The 17181-nt window shown below is 41.2% G+C and overlaps 2 protein-coding genes across 3 annotated transcripts in view; one reads left to right on the top strand and one right to left on the bottom strand.

Annotated features, from left to right (window-relative positions):
- The window catches only part of LOC118214640 (disco-interacting protein 2 homolog A-like), a 14404-nt gene extending 12023 nt beyond the window's left edge, over nucleotides 1-2381 (bottom strand). The window contains exons 1-4 of the mRNA XM_035394770.1: nucleotides 2022-2381; nucleotides 1551-1660; nucleotides 710-790; nucleotides 148-271 (exon numbers count right to left, since the gene is read on the bottom strand). Of these exons, the coding sequence (XP_035250661.1) occupies nucleotides 148-271; nucleotides 710-790; nucleotides 1551-1660; nucleotides 2022-2286 (580 nt within the window). The 5' untranslated portion in view covers nucleotides 2287-2381. The remainder of the gene's footprint in view (nucleotides 1-147; nucleotides 272-709; nucleotides 791-1550; nucleotides 1661-2021) is intronic.
- A 2444-nt stretch (nucleotides 2382-4825) lies between these two features.
- Nucleotides 4826-17118, top strand: LOC118214639 (sacsin-like). Of its 2 annotated transcripts, none has more exons than XM_035394768.1 (9): nucleotides 4826-4857; nucleotides 5075-5125; nucleotides 8746-8833; nucleotides 9018-9129; nucleotides 10789-10935; nucleotides 11312-12752; nucleotides 13153-13241; nucleotides 14308-15291; nucleotides 16399-17118. In XM_035394768.1, exons 2-9 carry the CDS (start codon nucleotides 5091-5093, stop codon nucleotides 16890-16892), a joined length of 3390 nt encoding a protein of 1129 aa, XP_035250659.1. In that variant the 5' UTR covers nucleotides 4826-4857; nucleotides 5075-5090; the 3' UTR covers nucleotides 16893-17118. The 2 variants fall into 2 exon arrangements, with proteins under 2 accessions (XP_035250659.1, XP_035250660.1); XM_035394769.1 differs by having other exon boundaries at nucleotides 4827-4857; nucleotides 14308-15295; nucleotides 16403-17118.
- Nucleotides 17119-17181: the final 63 nt, after the last annotated feature.

The raw sequence follows: 17181 nt of genomic DNA, 5'->3' as shown, positions 1-17181 counted from the left end.
GCACAGCTTCAAACCAATAAGATAAAGAGATATATAAAATAATATAGAAATAAACTAAGGTAAAGTGCTTCTAAAGGATGCAGCAACGATATTTCCCAGGAACAAGATGATCGCAGCGTTAATGAGCAGCTGAGCACGCCGTCTTACCTGGGGGATACAGCAGAGCCACGTGGTCCCCCGTATTCAGTCTCCCCCGCTCCGTCAGCGCCACGGCGACGCGCTCCGCCCGCTTGTGCAGCTGCAGGCAGGAGGCGGTGCTGGCCACAGCGCCCTGGGGCACACGGACGAAAGCAGTAGGTTCCTGGCATTCCCAGCCGGTGCTGTTACGCCAATTGACCAGCAGGGGTGCTAGTCACCCCTAGCTTGTGCAATTCTTTTTGCTCCAGGTAATGGAGAGCCTTTGTAAGGGTTCTATATCAATAAGCTCAGTGAAGATTCCAGGCTGGACGCTGAGTCTGGTTTTGCTTTGACGTGGCCAAACTTTATTTTGGAATAAACAACGATTCTATTCTGGAAAACCTGGTATCAGCACCAAATAAGTTGAGCGCACGTCACAGTATGTAACAACGCTGCATTAAGCTTCCCTGGCTTATGTCATGTCCAATTTGAGTGATTGTTCGTTTTAAGTCAAAGCAAACGTGCAGTTTTGGAGTTCCAAAACAGTGGGCCCCTTTCAGAGAGAGGCTCGTTTGCTCTCATAAGCTAGTACCTTGGCATTGAGCAGCAGGAATAGAGGGTGATCTGGGGTTGCCTGGGCCCTCCACTGCAGGACGTCCTGCATGTACAGGAACTGTGAGGAAGACAGCGACAGTCACGCGTTAAAAAAGTGCTCACCGTCAGCAAACTCATTCTGCACTCAGCAAAATGGGTGACTGGTGAATGTCACTGCTTTTATGGGTGAGATTGTCCACCATGAGTACATGTAATAATTGGAGTTATTATGGTATTTATTTTTATGTTTTATGTTTTTTTTAACGTTATCTATATGTATGTGAGGCAGCAGGGTAGTATATTTGGTTTGGGAACCCTTGTGCAGGTACGCAACCTGAATTGCTTCTGAATATTTATCTGTATAAATGGACTGTATGTAAAAAAGGATTCTCTAGATTAGAGTACTTGCTAAATGCTGTTTCATATATTCAGGATGTGTATTCTGGTTTTTGTTAGCATAGCTGGCTTGCAGTAGTCCTTCTGCAAATACGCATATACACTCTTGCCTGGGAGTGTTGTTCTAGAAATGTTGCTCATGCAACATACAAGGTGAGTCCACTTAAGTCGCTCTGGACAACAGCATCTGCTAAATTAATGTAATGTAATAATAATATAAGGGGTGACATACAGCAGAACTGTTCCATGCATATCCTTGGGTGAGTGAGTGAATTGGGATGAGTCTGCACCTTATGTGCCCGTCACTTTGGGTGAGTGGGTGAATTGGGATGAGTCGGTACCTTATGTGCCTGTCCCGTTGGGTGAGTGGGTGAAATGGGATGAGTCGGTACCTTATGTGCCTGTCCCGTTGGGTGAGTGGGTGAAATGGGATGAGTCTGTACCTTACGTGCCTGGTCATTGTCCTCCAGTTGAGTCACGTCTCTCCCACAAGCCTGAGCGATTCTCTTCCCAGCCACCAGGTTGCCCACTATCATTGAAGCGGGACCCACCTCTGTCCCAACACAAGACTCTCATATGAGCACTACATTCACACCTGGGGCCTGTATCACAAAGCAGGATCACAGAGCTAGCAGGATAACTGTGCTGCGTAAAACCCGGAACCCTCCCAAATGTGGAACATGGACTGAAGTAAGAAGAGCAGTTCCTGGATTTAGTCAGTGCAGTTAAAATCAGAATCCTGCATCGTGATACAGGCCCCTGATCAGGGAGATCGGTCAGGTCAAAAGCAGCAAACGACATGTGCTGGCGCAGTGCGGAAAAGTCCTAACTCCGCCTCTTTTCCCACACGGGCGAATCGGAGAGCGCTGAAACAAGCCACGTCCACCCCCCCCCCCCCCCCCCCCCCGGCGTACCTGGCTGTTTCTGCCTGGGCTTGGGCAGGTTGGTGACGCAGGTGTGGGGGCACATGAGCACGTTGCAGGGGTGCAGCGCCCCCTCCAGGAAGTGCTGCTTGGTCTCGGAGATGTGGATGCCGCCCAGGGGGGCCTTGGGCAGCGTGTTGGCAGGAACCAGGGCCAAGCAGTATACCCCGACCTGGTGGATGCTGTCTATGGCCTGCAGGACGGGGGGACAAGAACAGGGCGATACAGGCCAACATGGAGCCATGCAATACACCATGGATGCATATTTCTAATATTACACTCGTGGAGCTATTTCTGTAAAATGTTTTCTGTAAAATCAAAAACCAAATTTGGTAGAATACTGGCCACTGACTCTACAGTTCTCATTTATTTCAGTGTAATCAGGGGAATCATGTCAGTGTGTGTGTGCGTGTGAGTGTGTGTGTGTGTGGAGTGTGTGTGTGAGTGTGTGTGTGTGTGCGTGTGTGTGCGTGTGTGTGATGTGTGTGTGTGTGATGTGTGTGTGCGTGTGTGTGATGTGTGCGTGTGTGTGTGTGTGTGTGTGGTGTGTGTGCTGTGTGTGAGTGTGCATGCTTGTATTTGTATTTACGTGGCTCTGCCGTAAATACAACGTCGGCGTTGTGTCTCCGCCCGCTGACCCCCATCAGCCCGTCCATCTTCCCCACAACAAACACCAAGTTGTCCTGAAACGAGGCACACGACCGGGCCAATCAGCGCTGTCTCAATACAAACAGCCAATCAGCGCTGTCTCAATACAAAGTTCCCCTGGGAACTCATTAAGCATTCACAAATAAATCTAGACTCTGAATTGAATATAGACTTTAAAAAAAAAAACTAGTTTTTGCATATCTGTGTAGATAAGAGTGAGAATAAAACTGAAAATAACACTGGATGCTTTCTAAAAATACGGAAAAAGACAATATTCTCAATAGGTATAAACCTTCATATTATTTCAATCATACACAGACAGACTCAAACATTACTTGAGTTAGTGTGCTGCTGTCCTTTCCCGTATTTGCTGCTAGGGCATTTTAGCTAGGATTCAGCACCCAGCATTTTAGGTATAACTGATGAGCATGTTAAGCACCATTTTCCCCTCTTAAAGAGCCCCTCTTTAAAAAAGTCGCCATGATTCCACTCACCGGCCCCACGAATCCCAGCAGCGAGGTGCGGGTGAAGGGCCTGTCGCCGATCGGGACCCCCGACGACGTCACCGGGACGGTCTACAAGACAGGGACTCCCGTTACACGCTGAGAGAGCCCGGAAGGCAGCTACCTCAGGACGCCTAGCACCTCCCCCTCTTCGCACCTGCGCTTCCAGAACACGTCTCCTGTCTGTTCTGGCCCCACGATGGTGGAATGACCTCCCTGTGGAGGTCAGAACAGCTGAGACTGTGACCCATTTCAAACGACGACTGAAGACCCACCTCTTCAGGCTGCACCTCTCCCCATCCCTCCCTTCCCCCCTGTAAATGACTAAACTTAGGGTTGTAACTAGGCAGCTGTTTCATAGGTGACTTAGGCGCATCAACTGTCTTAACGACTACTTGTATTTTTATTTATTTTTATTTTTCCATAGATTGCGTTGTTGCCGTTCTCGTTGTTAGTGTTAATCAGTTTAACCATCAGGGTCCAAGTTGAACTATGCGGTTGTTCCCTGTACTTGGACCGGTACTTCTCTCTAGGGGTTTCGTCATACTTGTTCCTGGTTATGGTTATACACTTTGTTGTACGTCGCTCTGGATAAGAGCGTCTGCCAAATGCCTGTAATGTAATGTAATGTAATGTAACTCAGAACGGGGTCGGTCAGATCAGGCTATAAAGATCACCGAGCAAAGATCTGACCCGAGCGCGCAGTTACGGGCCGATTCAGCGTGTTACTGGGGCAGTTTCCGTTCATTTTAATGATAACGGCAAACGATTTTGCAAAAAGGAAAAATGCAACATATATTTCCTTATAGCGTAGTTTTATTTATGTATCACGATTTAACATGCGCCAGATTCGTTTTAAATGGGCATGGAATTCGTATATCATCATGTGGCTTTGTAATAGTGACGATATGTATTTGAAATTGTAACGCACATAATGTCTAAAGACTCGCAAAACAGGCAAATCAGTGCCCATTAAATGTGCAGCCCAAACAAGGAATTCGAAACTGAAGAATGTAATTCATGGTTATATTTTCAACAGATTGTTTTTTTCATAATATAGGCTATTATAATTTCGGCACAAAGCCTATTTTACAACAGCAACCTATTGTGTAGCTATCTTACTTTGTCCAATTGCATATTTTGAAATTAAATAGCTAACGTTAGCCTAATGTGGTACACAGGTGTTAGAATTAAGGCATACAGCAGATCAATAGTCTATCCATTCGATTATTTATATCTCCTATAAACTAGCTGCAAAATTGCAACCAGTTAAACGGCGAGTGCTCAGATGAGGTAACACATGTTAATCATAAAACATGCGAATGGATAATCATCAATCAAAAGTTTTATTAGAGTTTGGATCTGTAGTTGTGTTCATGTATGAACTCTGTAAGATAGGCTACGTTTCGTTTTCTCCGGAGATTGAAAGATTGTGTTTGTCATCGGTGAATTTTAAGGTGTGTTTAAGGTGTGTTTGCAGGTGTATTAAGATGAGTTTCGTTTCCGCAGGTGAGAGTGAAAGATTCTGTTGCTTTGCTAAATCGAAACTTAATGATTGGTGGTGGGTGGAGATCGCCCTTATAAAACGTGCAAAAATCGGTAGCTCACGGTCTTTTCTGGGAGGTTCGTGATGAACATGAATGCATTCACACATAGACCCTGCGAAGAATTTGGAGGTAGGATTAATTTGCTATAGCCTACTTGATGAGCTACTGTCACGAGTACTTACTTTGCCTATTTGATAGCTTTATTAAGTTTAATTTTTGTGTTAGACTATACATTTTTGTATTTATATTTGCACATAGGCTAAGTCGCGAGGGATACGGCCTATACATTATAAATGTTCCATCTATTGATTTACTGAATCATTCTAACTGTAGTTTCTTTCAGTAGGATCTCATCTAGAAGAATGAGTTTTTCTGAGAGACAAAGGAGAAGACGGCAGTAAGTTGACGTAAAGGAACAGCAGGCTGTTGAACAAATGCGTCAACATGTCGTGTGTTATGAGTTTAGATAAAAATTATGTGGTCTCTTCTAATTTGAAAATCTGTCGCGATCCCTCCAGATCTGAGTTTTTGGGTTCTAGTTCAGAGGTTGTACAGTGCCTAACCGCAGAAAAAAACTCAACATAGTGGTGTCCATATTCTTGTTAGGTCTATTAAAATAGTTTAAAATACTTTGGTCATTTTTGGTAATTCTGAAGACGTTGCTTGGGCAAACGTATACCTTTATATTTTGTGCCTCCTGTTTTCATTTTAATAATGAGGATGAATCTGGATGTGCTGAACGCATTGTAGTAGCACACACACACACAAACACAACACGCGCAGTAGCCACATTATCAGGTTATTACACCTGCTCGTTAACGCAGATAACCTTAGAATAGATGTCTAAGCGGGTGGATTGCAGTGCCTTCCAGTTGGAGACAAGCACGGATTTTATCATGGATGGGAGGGGACAGGCGGTGAAGTCTAGGAAGTGACCATAGACATACGTCAGTACTGGGAAACAGACTCTACTGCGCATGACGGAATAAAAAAACGCTTGCTGCCCATTGGATTCAATGTATAAATCCAAGGTGATTTAACAACCAAAGAAAACCTAATCGGTCAATTTTTTGGGCTCATTAATTTCATTATGTGCAGCAGTTTCTGAAACAATGGTTGTTTTGGTCCGGAGGTCTTAGTAAGATATGTATTAAAATGTGCATATTTTATTATATAATGTATATTCAATCTGCTTTTCACGTGAAACGTAACGGTTGCCAGTCAAGTTTCAAAATACCATCGGGGATGTTTTATTTTGCCTTCAAAAGTCGGATATTCCCCATTCACTTTAATGGGGAGCACAATGTTTTTCCCTCAACAACTTAGACATGGGCAGTACAAGCTTACTTTTGGGGCTTGACAGCTTAGGTTGGCTGGGGGCGTGCACTTTTCTAGTTAAATATGCATGTATGTGGGTGACGCCCTTAGACACGCATATTTAATTAGACTGGCTGGCACGCCTCTGACTCAGCTTATGCCATGCTCTGCAATTCGACGGGACCTGTTATCTCACTGCCCCCAAAAGTTGCAATGTCGCTGGGCACACAAACTAGCTGATAAATAACTATCTACAGTGTCCACAGGCAGCTTGTGAGAAGGGCGTCTAACTGATCTGGCGTAATTTGGTGTGAAGATGCATCTCTTCAGCCTGTACCTGGACTAATTATCACTACTCTGCAGGACACTCCCAATCTATAGGATCGCCCTTATCATTTGTATCTTTCTAATTTGTTTCTGTTGCACATTCATGTTACACTTGTACCTCCATCCAGCACTTGTATTACACTTGTATTGTTATCTTGATGTTGTAGCTCGTTGTCATGCCTCCTGGTTTGACCATAACTTTCTGACCTAGCCTATCCTTACTGTGTGAACTGGACTTAATGAGTTCATGGCTATGAATAACTGTTACATAATGAGTATTGTACCTTATCGGACCTGTGTTTTGTAGTTGTTCCAATGACCTTCAGTGTGCACTTATTGTATGTCGCTTTGGATAAAAGCGTCAACCAAATAAATGTAATGTAGGCCTATTGTAATTTTAATTTGAGCCTAACATTCAGGCAATGAGCTACTTCCTCCAAATTTCTGATTTAGGGTTCAGTGATGCAGCTAACTGGAACAAATTGTCAAAAGCATTCATGCAAATGAGTAGATAATCAGGACAAGCATTTTCTGCTATGTTAGGTTCAAATCTCCAGCTATCTCTTTTCAGTAGGCCATAGGCATTAGTGTAGGGGAGATTGGGCGGGGAAATAACTAACATAGCCCATATTACACTGGGCTGGGTCTCGGTACCCAAAACTCCACTGCTACCTTCATCTTACGTTTAAAACCTTGAAGACAAAATTTTTACTCTGAATTTGACATTGAGATACCGATCATGAAATCAAAAACATTTTTGGAAAAATCTGATGAAACCAAATACATTGTAGCCACGAAAGCCAATGTGATTGTGTGACTGGTGACAGGTGACAAAGGTTCATAACTTTATTTTCCACTGAAATTGAAATTGAGACAGATCTTGAAAGCCAAAACTATCAAAACTATGCAATCTGTTAGTCACTAAAAGACTGTTTACGATTAGCCAACATACATTTGGATTCCTTGACATACACACAGAATAGGCCTACAGCATCAAAAAATTACTTCCCGGTAAAAAGAAAAAATCCCTTGTGTACAGCCCAAACAGGCTTTTATTTGGCAATATCTCCCAAATTATTTATTGAAATCTCTCGGCGTTCATCGGAGACAAAGAGAGGGTAATTCTGAGTGTTTGAAATACGACACTTAAGCTCTGATGCAACCACCTAAAAAATCTGTATTAGATTTTGTCCCGCTCTCCCCTACTAACATAAAAGCAGTAAAACAAGCAGCAAACAACCAGTGTTGCAGCCAAGGCATGTACAGTCAATAACACACTCTGGTATTAAGGATTGGGACTGGGAATAAGGTGACACAATGACATACTTTGATTGACAGCGCCCTCATTGTGGATGAAGAAATGCATCCATCCATCCACCATCTACACCTGCCTATCCTGGTCAGGGTCATGGGGGGTGCTGGAGCCTATCCCAGCATTGGGCGAGAGGCAGGAAATAATGAAATACAGAATTAAATAAATAAGGAAATAAATATATACAGAAATAAATGAATCAAGAAATAAATAACATGTAAATAAATATGGAAATACATGCAGATTTTATATATTAATTTATTTCCGTGGAGACTCATTTATTTTTTAGATTTTTATTGCATTTATATTTGTTATTTGTTCATTTATTTTTAATTTGTATCGGTCATTTTTCATTTGTCTTCCATCCAAAAGAGCTTGCTGCCCATTGAAGAAAACCAAGGGGATTTAACAACCAAAGAAACCTCAAAACCCAAAGTTTTTTTTTAAAATCATAAATTCCATTAGCTATGTGTTTACTGTTTGTGAAACAATTGTTCTTTTGCTACAGAAGTTTTGGGAAATATTTATTAAAATGTACATTTTCACAACCTGCTTTTATATATATATATACAATATATATATATATATATATATATGTGTGTGTGTGTGTGTGTATGTACATATATATATATATATATATATAGCTGTAAATCACAACATAAATTCTGTATTTCACTATAAATCAGCTCATGAAACTCACGTTTGCATCTTTTCGTCAATATAGGGGTCTAAGATATCTAAGTGTTCGAAAAACCAATCCAAAACCTCTTCAAAAATGAATAAAATGTTTTTTGTCCATTCTAAAGCATATACTGTAATATTGATGGTTTAAGATTAAACATTGATATAACATTGAAAAATAATGCAAAAACATTTTGATAATCTGTGGTACACTTACCTAAATTTGTAAAAATTCACATTTGGTATGGTTTTCTGTACTCTACAGTAAGTAATCTTTTGTTGTATGGGGATGGAATATATATGTAGGTACTGTAAGTTAGGTAAGTTCAAACTTTGTACATTGTATACATTTCATTCATTATCACTATTTTTTTCCCTAGAAATGCCTTTGGTGCGACATCTCCGCCGTTTATTGACTATTTAAAAGATATTCTGCGCAGATATCCGGACGGAGGTCAAATCCTGAAGGTGTGGTTTTATTATTCATATACACCCCCCTTGCCCCCTAGGTGTGCCCCTGCCCTGCCCCCCCCCCCCCCCCCCCCCCCCCCCCCCCATGCATTGCGTGAATACAAATAATTGTGCATTTAACCTTGTTCATTTAATAATCGCATTGTCATGACAAGGAGGATTACTGTTGTGTCATAAACAGGAGCTGATACAGAATGCAGATGATGCCGGTGCTACAGAGGTAGTGTTCATCCATGATGACAGAGCCTATGGGACCCAGGCCCTTTGGGCTGAAGACCTGGAGAAATACCAGGGTATTGTATTGGCAAAAATGGTGTTATAACAGTATTATTACTTGAAAGGAATACTATGCAGGATTTTTTTTTAGCTTTGCTGTGGTCCTGTGTTTACAATCAAAGAAGTCTCCTCCTCTGTCTTCAAGCCCACCCACTCACTCCCGAGTACTGAGTTACTGACATGTGATTTCATTAGAAACTACCGGTAAATTTCTCCCTACAATTACTCGGACCAGACAGGAACCGGATATTTCTCAAAAACTGGAAATCTGGCAACCCTAGCTGGATGGCTAGAGGTTCTGTTACTTACAGACCCAACAGAAAACAAGCTAACTACGTGTCACTTTTCATTCCCCTGGCAAACTTTAGCCGACCAATGAAAATCAAATTCAAGGTTAACTCTATGTCTTCAACAAGCCTTGTTAGATGTTTTTTTTTTTGCTTTGCTGGGTCTGGACTAATGCAGCGGTAAGCTAGCTAGCAACAAACACTCCAAAACCACAGGCTCTGTAGCCACACCAACCCCTCCCCAGCACCATGCCCATTTTAGAATAACAAATAAAAAGGTAAAGGTACACAAATTTGGCAAAAGTGAGATTGTCAGTGCATCACAAGGTTATTTTAGAATATTTTCTAGGTAAAAATCCTGCATATTCTTACCCATTCTCTAGGATCACACATACAGTGCCTTCGGAAATATTCAGACCCCTTCACTTTTTACACATTTTCTTACATTACAGCCTTATTATAAAACTAATTAAAAAAACAGGTTTTTCTAAATTTTTGCAAATTTATTAAAAATAAAAAAACTGAAATATCACATTTACATTTTTGCTTTGTCATTATGGGGTATTATGTGTAGATTGATGAGAATAAAAATGAATTTAATCAATTTTAGAATAAGGCTGTACAGTAACATAAAATGTGGAAAAAATGAAGGTGTCTGAATACTTTCTGAAGGCACTGTACATATGAAAGGAGGTAGAAGTAGAGGCAATTTCTTTCTTTTTTGTTATGAACAACAGAAATATTTGAAGAGAACAAAGGATTCAGAGAGACCGAAGCCTCAGTTGATTTTTAAATTATAACTCCTCATTTAAAATTTCTTAAAGGAAACGCCATATGGACAGCAATGCATAGATATATTGCATTTCACTCTAAGGTCCACAAGGGGCACTTATATAATATCAGATATAATTATAGCGCAATTCTATACCAATCCTGTGCTGATCGTGCCAAATTGACATAAAATGTACAGTCCAATTGCAGTCCTATGGTGGGTTAAATGCCCAAATGCATGGTTGACACAATTAACCCATTCATGCAGTTTTTCCAATGTATTTTTAAAACCATTTTCAAATGAGTCATGTAAAAATTGCCTTTATGTTCACTAATTTAACAAGACCATCATAACTGGTTAGCTAACTAACCTACTTTTAGCTAATATTAGCTGATGAACTACTACTGCTACTGTAACTATATAACAAAAAGACAAACTATTAGTAGCCCAGCCATAGCTGTCCAACCAGCAGAGGCAGTGCTTTTGTTCATGTTATCCTATTCAGTCAAGAGCAGTCTAGATAATGATTTTGTAGTTCAGTAAACTGTGTTAGGACCGATTACAACACCTGGGTCTAATTAGCATCAATCCTGCTTTTTATGTTTGTTGTTGAACAGGTCCTGCCCTCTACGCCTACAACAACGCAGAGTTCACCGAGGATGACTGGCGAGGCATACAGGCCACAGGGAGAAGCGTCAAGCGCAACGATCCAAACAAAGTGGGCCGGTTTGGGATCGGATTCAACTCCATCTATCACGTTACAGGTGATTTGCTAATTATCGTTGCATCTACCGTTTGAACAAATCCGACTTTCATTACGGTAAAATATCAGGCAGGGCTATAAGGTGCAGCTCTAGCCTGTCTGCCGCACTCTATTTTAGAGATTGGGGGGGAGGCGGGGGTTGGACAGCCGACTCTCGTTCCTCCAACTGACATTGACACAACGCATGGATTTTAATTTTTCCCCCCTTCATTTGGCACCCCCGCCGTTGTCACGTATGCCTTGAACTGACCCTGAACAGCATGTCCGTTTCCTTTTATTGATCATGTTTTGGAAATTGTTCAATTCTGAACAATTCTGAAGATTTTTTAAAAATTGTGTAAATACATAAAAATCATGTTTATACTCTTCATTTCTAGATTTACCATGCATATTCAGTGGCAAATACCTTGGCATGCTGGACCCACAGGAGAAGATATTCGGAGAGCGAGAGGGAGGCATGCGCTGGTCTCTTGATGATGAGGAAGACAGGGACGCACTGCTGGTTTTGAGTGATCAGCTCCAGCCGTTTAGAGATGCGCTGGTACATGTCAGTGACCAAACCTGGGAAGATGCTGTTAGTGAAGACAAAAAGTTCAGCGGAACCCTCTTCCGGTTTTCTTTACGTAACGAGCCATCTGAGATTTCAGACAACTTGTACGATTCTGACAAAATGGTTCAGCTGTTTAACAGCTTCATTGCTGATGCAGACATGAGCCTTCTTTTCCTGAGAAATGTTTCATCGGTCTCACTGATTCACATCAGTACAAATGGCTCAGTCAATGTCAGACATAAGGTGTCAGCATCAAGCCCTGCAGTTAATGAATCCTTTCATCCAAGAGAAATGCCGTCTGTAGAGGGGTTCACACATTTTAAAAACGTATCCTCCTACTGTCCAAGCAAAGGCAAAACAGAAGTCCAGTGGCTTGTAACAATGTGCTGTATGAAAGAAGGACACGTGCCAGAGCTTGATTCGCTAGCCGGGAAACTAAGCTTTCGACCCCAAGTTGACCTGGCATTTCCGTTAGATCAGGAGCGGTCTCTGACTGATGGAAGACTGAGCTGCTTTCTGCCCCTTCCCAACAACGAACCAAACTGCACTGGACTCCCCGTTCATGTTAACGCCTGTTTCGGCCTCACGGACAACAGGAGGCACATCAAATGGCAGGAGGAGGACCAGAGATTCGATGAAGCGGCCGTCTGGAACGAGTTGCTCGTTAAGGAACTTCTCCCTCGTGCATACCAAATGATCATTCTGGATGCCGTTCGCTTTTCGCGAAGCTCTGACTTTCCTTCCTCCTCCGCGTACCATCTTTGGCCTGACCTCGACCAGATGAAACACAAGGAGCGATGGCACAGTGTCGCTGCGGGAATGCTGCGGCAGCTTCTCCTGTCGAATGAACCCGTCTTTTCTCTGGCTGGGGATGCACAAAAATGGGTGACGTTGTCAGAAGCTGTGTTCTTAACTGATTACAGCATGGAGCCTCAAATGAAGAATGCCGTGTCGGGTGTTCTGATCGCCCTGGGAGAAAAGTTGGTGTCCATTCCCAGTCATATATCAAGAGACATCCAGGCTGCTGTTGAAAATCCCAAAACCTTAACAAGAGCAACCCCTGCTTTTGTTCGAAAGGTCTTCCGCAAAAATGGAAATGCTGGTCTCTCCAGAGAGGACAAGCTCTTTATTTTGGAATATGTACTGAGCGATGGGAAATACCATGAGCTCTGGGGGCTGCAGCTTCTACCTCTTAGCAATGGGACTTTCAAGACATTCTCAAATGAAGATCACAATCTGGCCTTCATTGACAATAAGCAGTTCCCACGGTAAGACATCAACTCAATCTGCAAAGACATTGCCACAACTACCTGGTGTATTTTATGTTACTACAGAAAACAACAAATGTTCTCGCCCTTTATTTCCAAGTTGGATGCAGGATGCATAAATAAAAGCACTACTGAAATATGTTGCATTATCTTTTGGAGAGGAAATTAATAAAGGTTTTATTTATTCATTTTCTTTATTCATACCAACCTACGAAGCAAGATTTCACTAATAGAATTGCATTTGTATTTTTGTCATGCATTTAAACTAAATTGAAGTAAAATTGCACATGATGTGTTTAAAAACATATTCTGGCTTTCCTATGTTAAAACACTATCGTTTTAAAGACTTTTCTAATAAATATTTTACTATTATAATTTATGTTGTCATGTTTTCCTGCAGTGAGTTGCTGCCTGGCTGGAAGGATGTATTCTTGCCCCGAGATCTCCGAAGTAACACTCTGCTCCACCTGAAGAAACTGGCAGAAACAAGTAAGAAAAAGCATTGTTTTTGTCAAGTCACTTATAACTACATTTTTAAAATAAAGTGGCCCATATTACTGGAGTAAACGAACAAAGACACAGTTGGGCAATGTTGCTACAATGTTTTATAGTGAAGTAAAGACAAATAATGGCAGTAGCTCTAATTTTAGTTCAAGGATTGTATTTAGATGTTCTTTTAGTTCTGAGTGAAGCTGAGAGGAAGAGATACTGCATTTAGGAGTGTGAATTTGCACAAAGCCGAAGTGCAGCAGTATTTCAATTATCTTAACCTGCTTTTATAAAAGGTGGATTTAGTGGTTTAGTAGTTTAACAAGTCTGTACTAGAACTCTCAGCACATATCAGCTGAAGTGGAGAGGAGAGGAATTAAGTCACTTAAACTGAAGGATGCTTAGTTAGCTATGTTGTAAATTTTGGAAGAACTACTGTTTGAAAAAAGTGCTACAGGATCTTTAATGACCACAGCGAGTCAGGACGTTGGTTTAATGTTGAATTAAAAAGAAAAATTAGACTTTGTCCCCCATATCTTCATTTTCATAGAAGGAAATCTAGATAGCTTACTGTTAACACTGGTAGTAAACATTGTGTCAATCATATAAGCTTTGTTATTTTCCATATTATACTTGCATATGGTTATGTACATTGAAAATGTAAGGAGGAAAAATGTAAGGAGGTTAAGTATGTTATCATAATAACATATTTAAAGGGTAAATATACCCAAACATCTTTTTTTACACATACAGACAGCACCACCCCGCCACTAGGTGGTGCATTTCATAGCTTGTGATTTCATAGCTATTTTCTATATGTCATTAAAATTTTCAATTGACATGTTCTGATATATCACCTAGATATCAGACTATGGCTGAAAAACGTTTTGTTTTCTTATTGGTTAAATATTATCGGTTTGCTTGAAAATGGAGATAAGAAACTCATTAAAAGTAAGGTATAGAATGTTGGAAACAGTCAAATTAAGCTCTTGTGGCAGCATAGTTTCAGTTTACAATAGTTTAAAAGTAAATGGCTAAACATTTATTTTTCTACATTATCTTGCAGGCACATACAATAAAATTATCAACATGAATTCAAGAATTGTGGCAAAATTAGCCATAAAAAGTCTTCCTAAAGACTGGCAGAAGACAAAAGGTCATGTCACTTGGCAGGTGGGAAATGGTCAACACCCTCCTATGCAGTGGCTCAGTGATTTCTGGAAATTTCTCAGAACGAATTGGACCGAGTTAAGCAGCTTTGTTGGCATGCCATTAGTCCCTCTTAAACCTCTTCTGGATTCCACCAGTTCTGTCATTTTAGCAAAGCTACAACTGAACACAACACTGATGTTTCAGAAAAGCAGACAGAACAGCTTATCAGATCAAATTGCAAAGGTGGTGGAAAAAGTTGGTGGTACCATCATAAAGAGGGACACTTTTCTGGATCATACGGATCTTGAGACCTATGTGCTAACTCCCTCCCCAAGGAACATTCTACATCTATTCCTCAACTTAGAGAAGCATCAGGTTATCCATGGAATTGAGTCAGCTTCAGCCGCAGAAAAGGAAGAATTGAAATCATACCTCTCTTCACTGGATTCTCTCTCATTAGCAGAGAAAGGTCTTCTCTCAGAGTTGCCCTTCTTCCGTTCAATGGCTTCTCTAAAACTCAATCCTGGAGAATACATTTCTGTTAAGTCAAAGCAGGCAGTTCTCCTGAATACGACTCCGCCCTTCCCAGAAAACCTTCTCATGACTGATGTAGTTGCTCAGTGTGCAAATGAAGCAGACCGTAGGCTCCTTACGTTGCTCAACATTGATGTCATTAATGCAGCTCAGGCAGCCACACTTTTGGTCAAAGGAATTGAGAAGAGACTGTACAAAAGTCAAGAGGTAGACAAAATAATGACCTGGATATTACAAAATGGTAGAATCCTCTTTTCTCAGGACCGGACATTGCACACAAAATGTCAGGATTTGAGCTTCATTGAAATACAACCAAGTGATCACAAAAAAACTTCAAGTTTCTTTGACCCTGGCAACAAAACATTCAGAGCTCTGTTTGAGCCAGATTTCTTTCCTCCCATGGTCTTCACAAGTACTTCCCAGATGCTAGGACAGTTTAAGATGTCTTGGGATGCAGACAGATGAAAATAACATCACTGCTAAGGATGCCCTTCATGTGGCTAAGCACATTGAAATGTTGCAGGTCCATTCTCTGAAACAGGCTTCAACAAAAGCGGATGCCCTGATGAAACTTTTTAATGATACTCAAGTGCTTTCAAAGTTCTCTGTACAACAGCTTAGTGAGCTAGTGAGAACCCAGTGGGTTCTTTGCAAAATTCCAGATGTTCTGAATGGACACCAAAATGTAAACGAAAAGATGAGCGTGTTCAAGCCAGAGGAGATACGACACTCAAAGTACTTCAATATTGTGGGTCATGTCATGCCTCTTACTGAAAAACTAAATAAGGAAAGTTAGTGAAAAGCTTGGTCTGCTAAGCTCACCTCCTCCTGCAAAGGTGTTTGAGAATCTTTCTGCTCTTAAAGCAAGCAGTACCTGAAATGGCCAATCCAGATATCAATGTGCATTTCAAAGGGAAGCTGCACAGCATTTACACATTCATGCAAAATAACATAAATCACTTCAAAGGCACAGTGGATAAGAAAAGTGCACCTTGGCTCTGGATTCACAGTCATTTCGTGCCTCCTTGTGACGTAGTTTTAAGCTATCCGCCAGGGTTAGATCTCAGCTCCTATATTGAAAGGGTGCCAGAAGAATTCCTAGTGTACAAAGACTTGTTATCAGAGTTTGGAGTAAGAGCATCAGTGTCAGATGAAGAAGTTGAGGGGATACTGCATAGCATGAAACGAGAAATTGACAGAAAATTGCCATCTTATGGAAGTCCATCTGAACTCAAAGTAGCCATTGCCATTCTTAACTGGATGTGGAAAGAGAAGAAAAGCATTAAAGACAACCTCCCTGTGCCTGTCATGGCAGAAAATGGACAGTTTAACCTGCAGAAATTATCTTCCACAGTGTTTTGTGACATCTCCAGAGAAGGTTTGGAGGACCTCAGGGAAGACCAGGAGGAGTTCTATGTAATACATGGAGAGATGCCAAGAGCTACAGTTGACTGGTTGAAAATTCCCGCCCTCAGCACTCGAATCCTAAACCCAGAATTTGTTGGTATAGAGCAATGTGGCCAGACAGAACCCATAACCCTAAGGATCAAAAACATACTGAAAGAGTATGATGAGGAAAATGATCTCTTCAAAGAACTTATACAGAATGCAGAAGATGCTGGTGCAACCACATGTAAATTTATGCTCGATTTCAGAAGCCATAAAGATCCCCCTGATACTCTTATAGACCAAGACATGTCTCTGTGCCATGGTCCTTGTCTCTGGGCATACAATGATGAACTTTTCACAGAAGAAGACTGGGCAAACATTGTCAAAGTTGGATCTGCCTCCAAAGAAACAAAAGTAGAAAAAATTGGGAAGTTTGGACTTGGTTTCAATTCTGTGTATCACGTGACTGATATTCCCTCAGTCCTCAGTGGTAAGAATCTCCTCATACTGGATCCAAATGTGACTCACCTGAAGAAGCATATACAAAGTAAAGCGAAGTCCTGGGATCAAACTTAACCTATTCCAAGAACGTCTATTTCATAGGTTTCCTGGACAGTTCAAACCATATCAAGGGATATTTGACTGCGATTTATCAAGAGACAGTACACACAAATTCTTCAATGGAACACTCATTAAATTGCCTTTCCGGACACACGAAGAAGCTCTGTCATCAGAGGTTAGTAAAAAGGTTTTTGAAGGAAAAACAATTGCTGCTTTTTCACAACATTTGACCCATAATTCAGAGGCACTTCTGCTGTTTCTGAGGAACATAAGCAAGTGTCTCTTGAGATCCTACCTGAAAATT

Source organism: Anguilla anguilla, chromosome 15, assembly GCF_013347855.1.
Source record: "Anguilla anguilla isolate fAngAng1 chromosome 15, fAngAng1.pri, whole genome shotgun sequence".
NCBI lineage: Eukaryota > Metazoa > Chordata > Actinopteri > Anguilliformes > Anguillidae > Anguilla > Anguilla anguilla.
The sequence above is the reverse complement of the archived record's forward strand: the minus strand, read 5'-3'. Positions and strand labels throughout refer to the sequence as shown.

Excerpts from the sequence above, each read along its gene's own strand:
- LOC118214639 (XM_035394768.1), top strand. The coding sequence starts at position 5,091 with ATGAGTTTTTCTGAGAGACAAAGGAGAAGACGGCA. Across the intron at positions 10,936-11,311 it reads CTCCATCTATCACGTTACAG|ATTTACCATGCATATTCAGT; the intron begins GTGATTTGCTAA and ends CTTCATTTCTAG. Across the intron at positions 13,242-14,307 it reads GAAGAAACTGGCAGAAACAA|GCACATACAATAAAATTATC; the intron begins GTAAGAAAAAGC and ends ATTATCTTGCAG.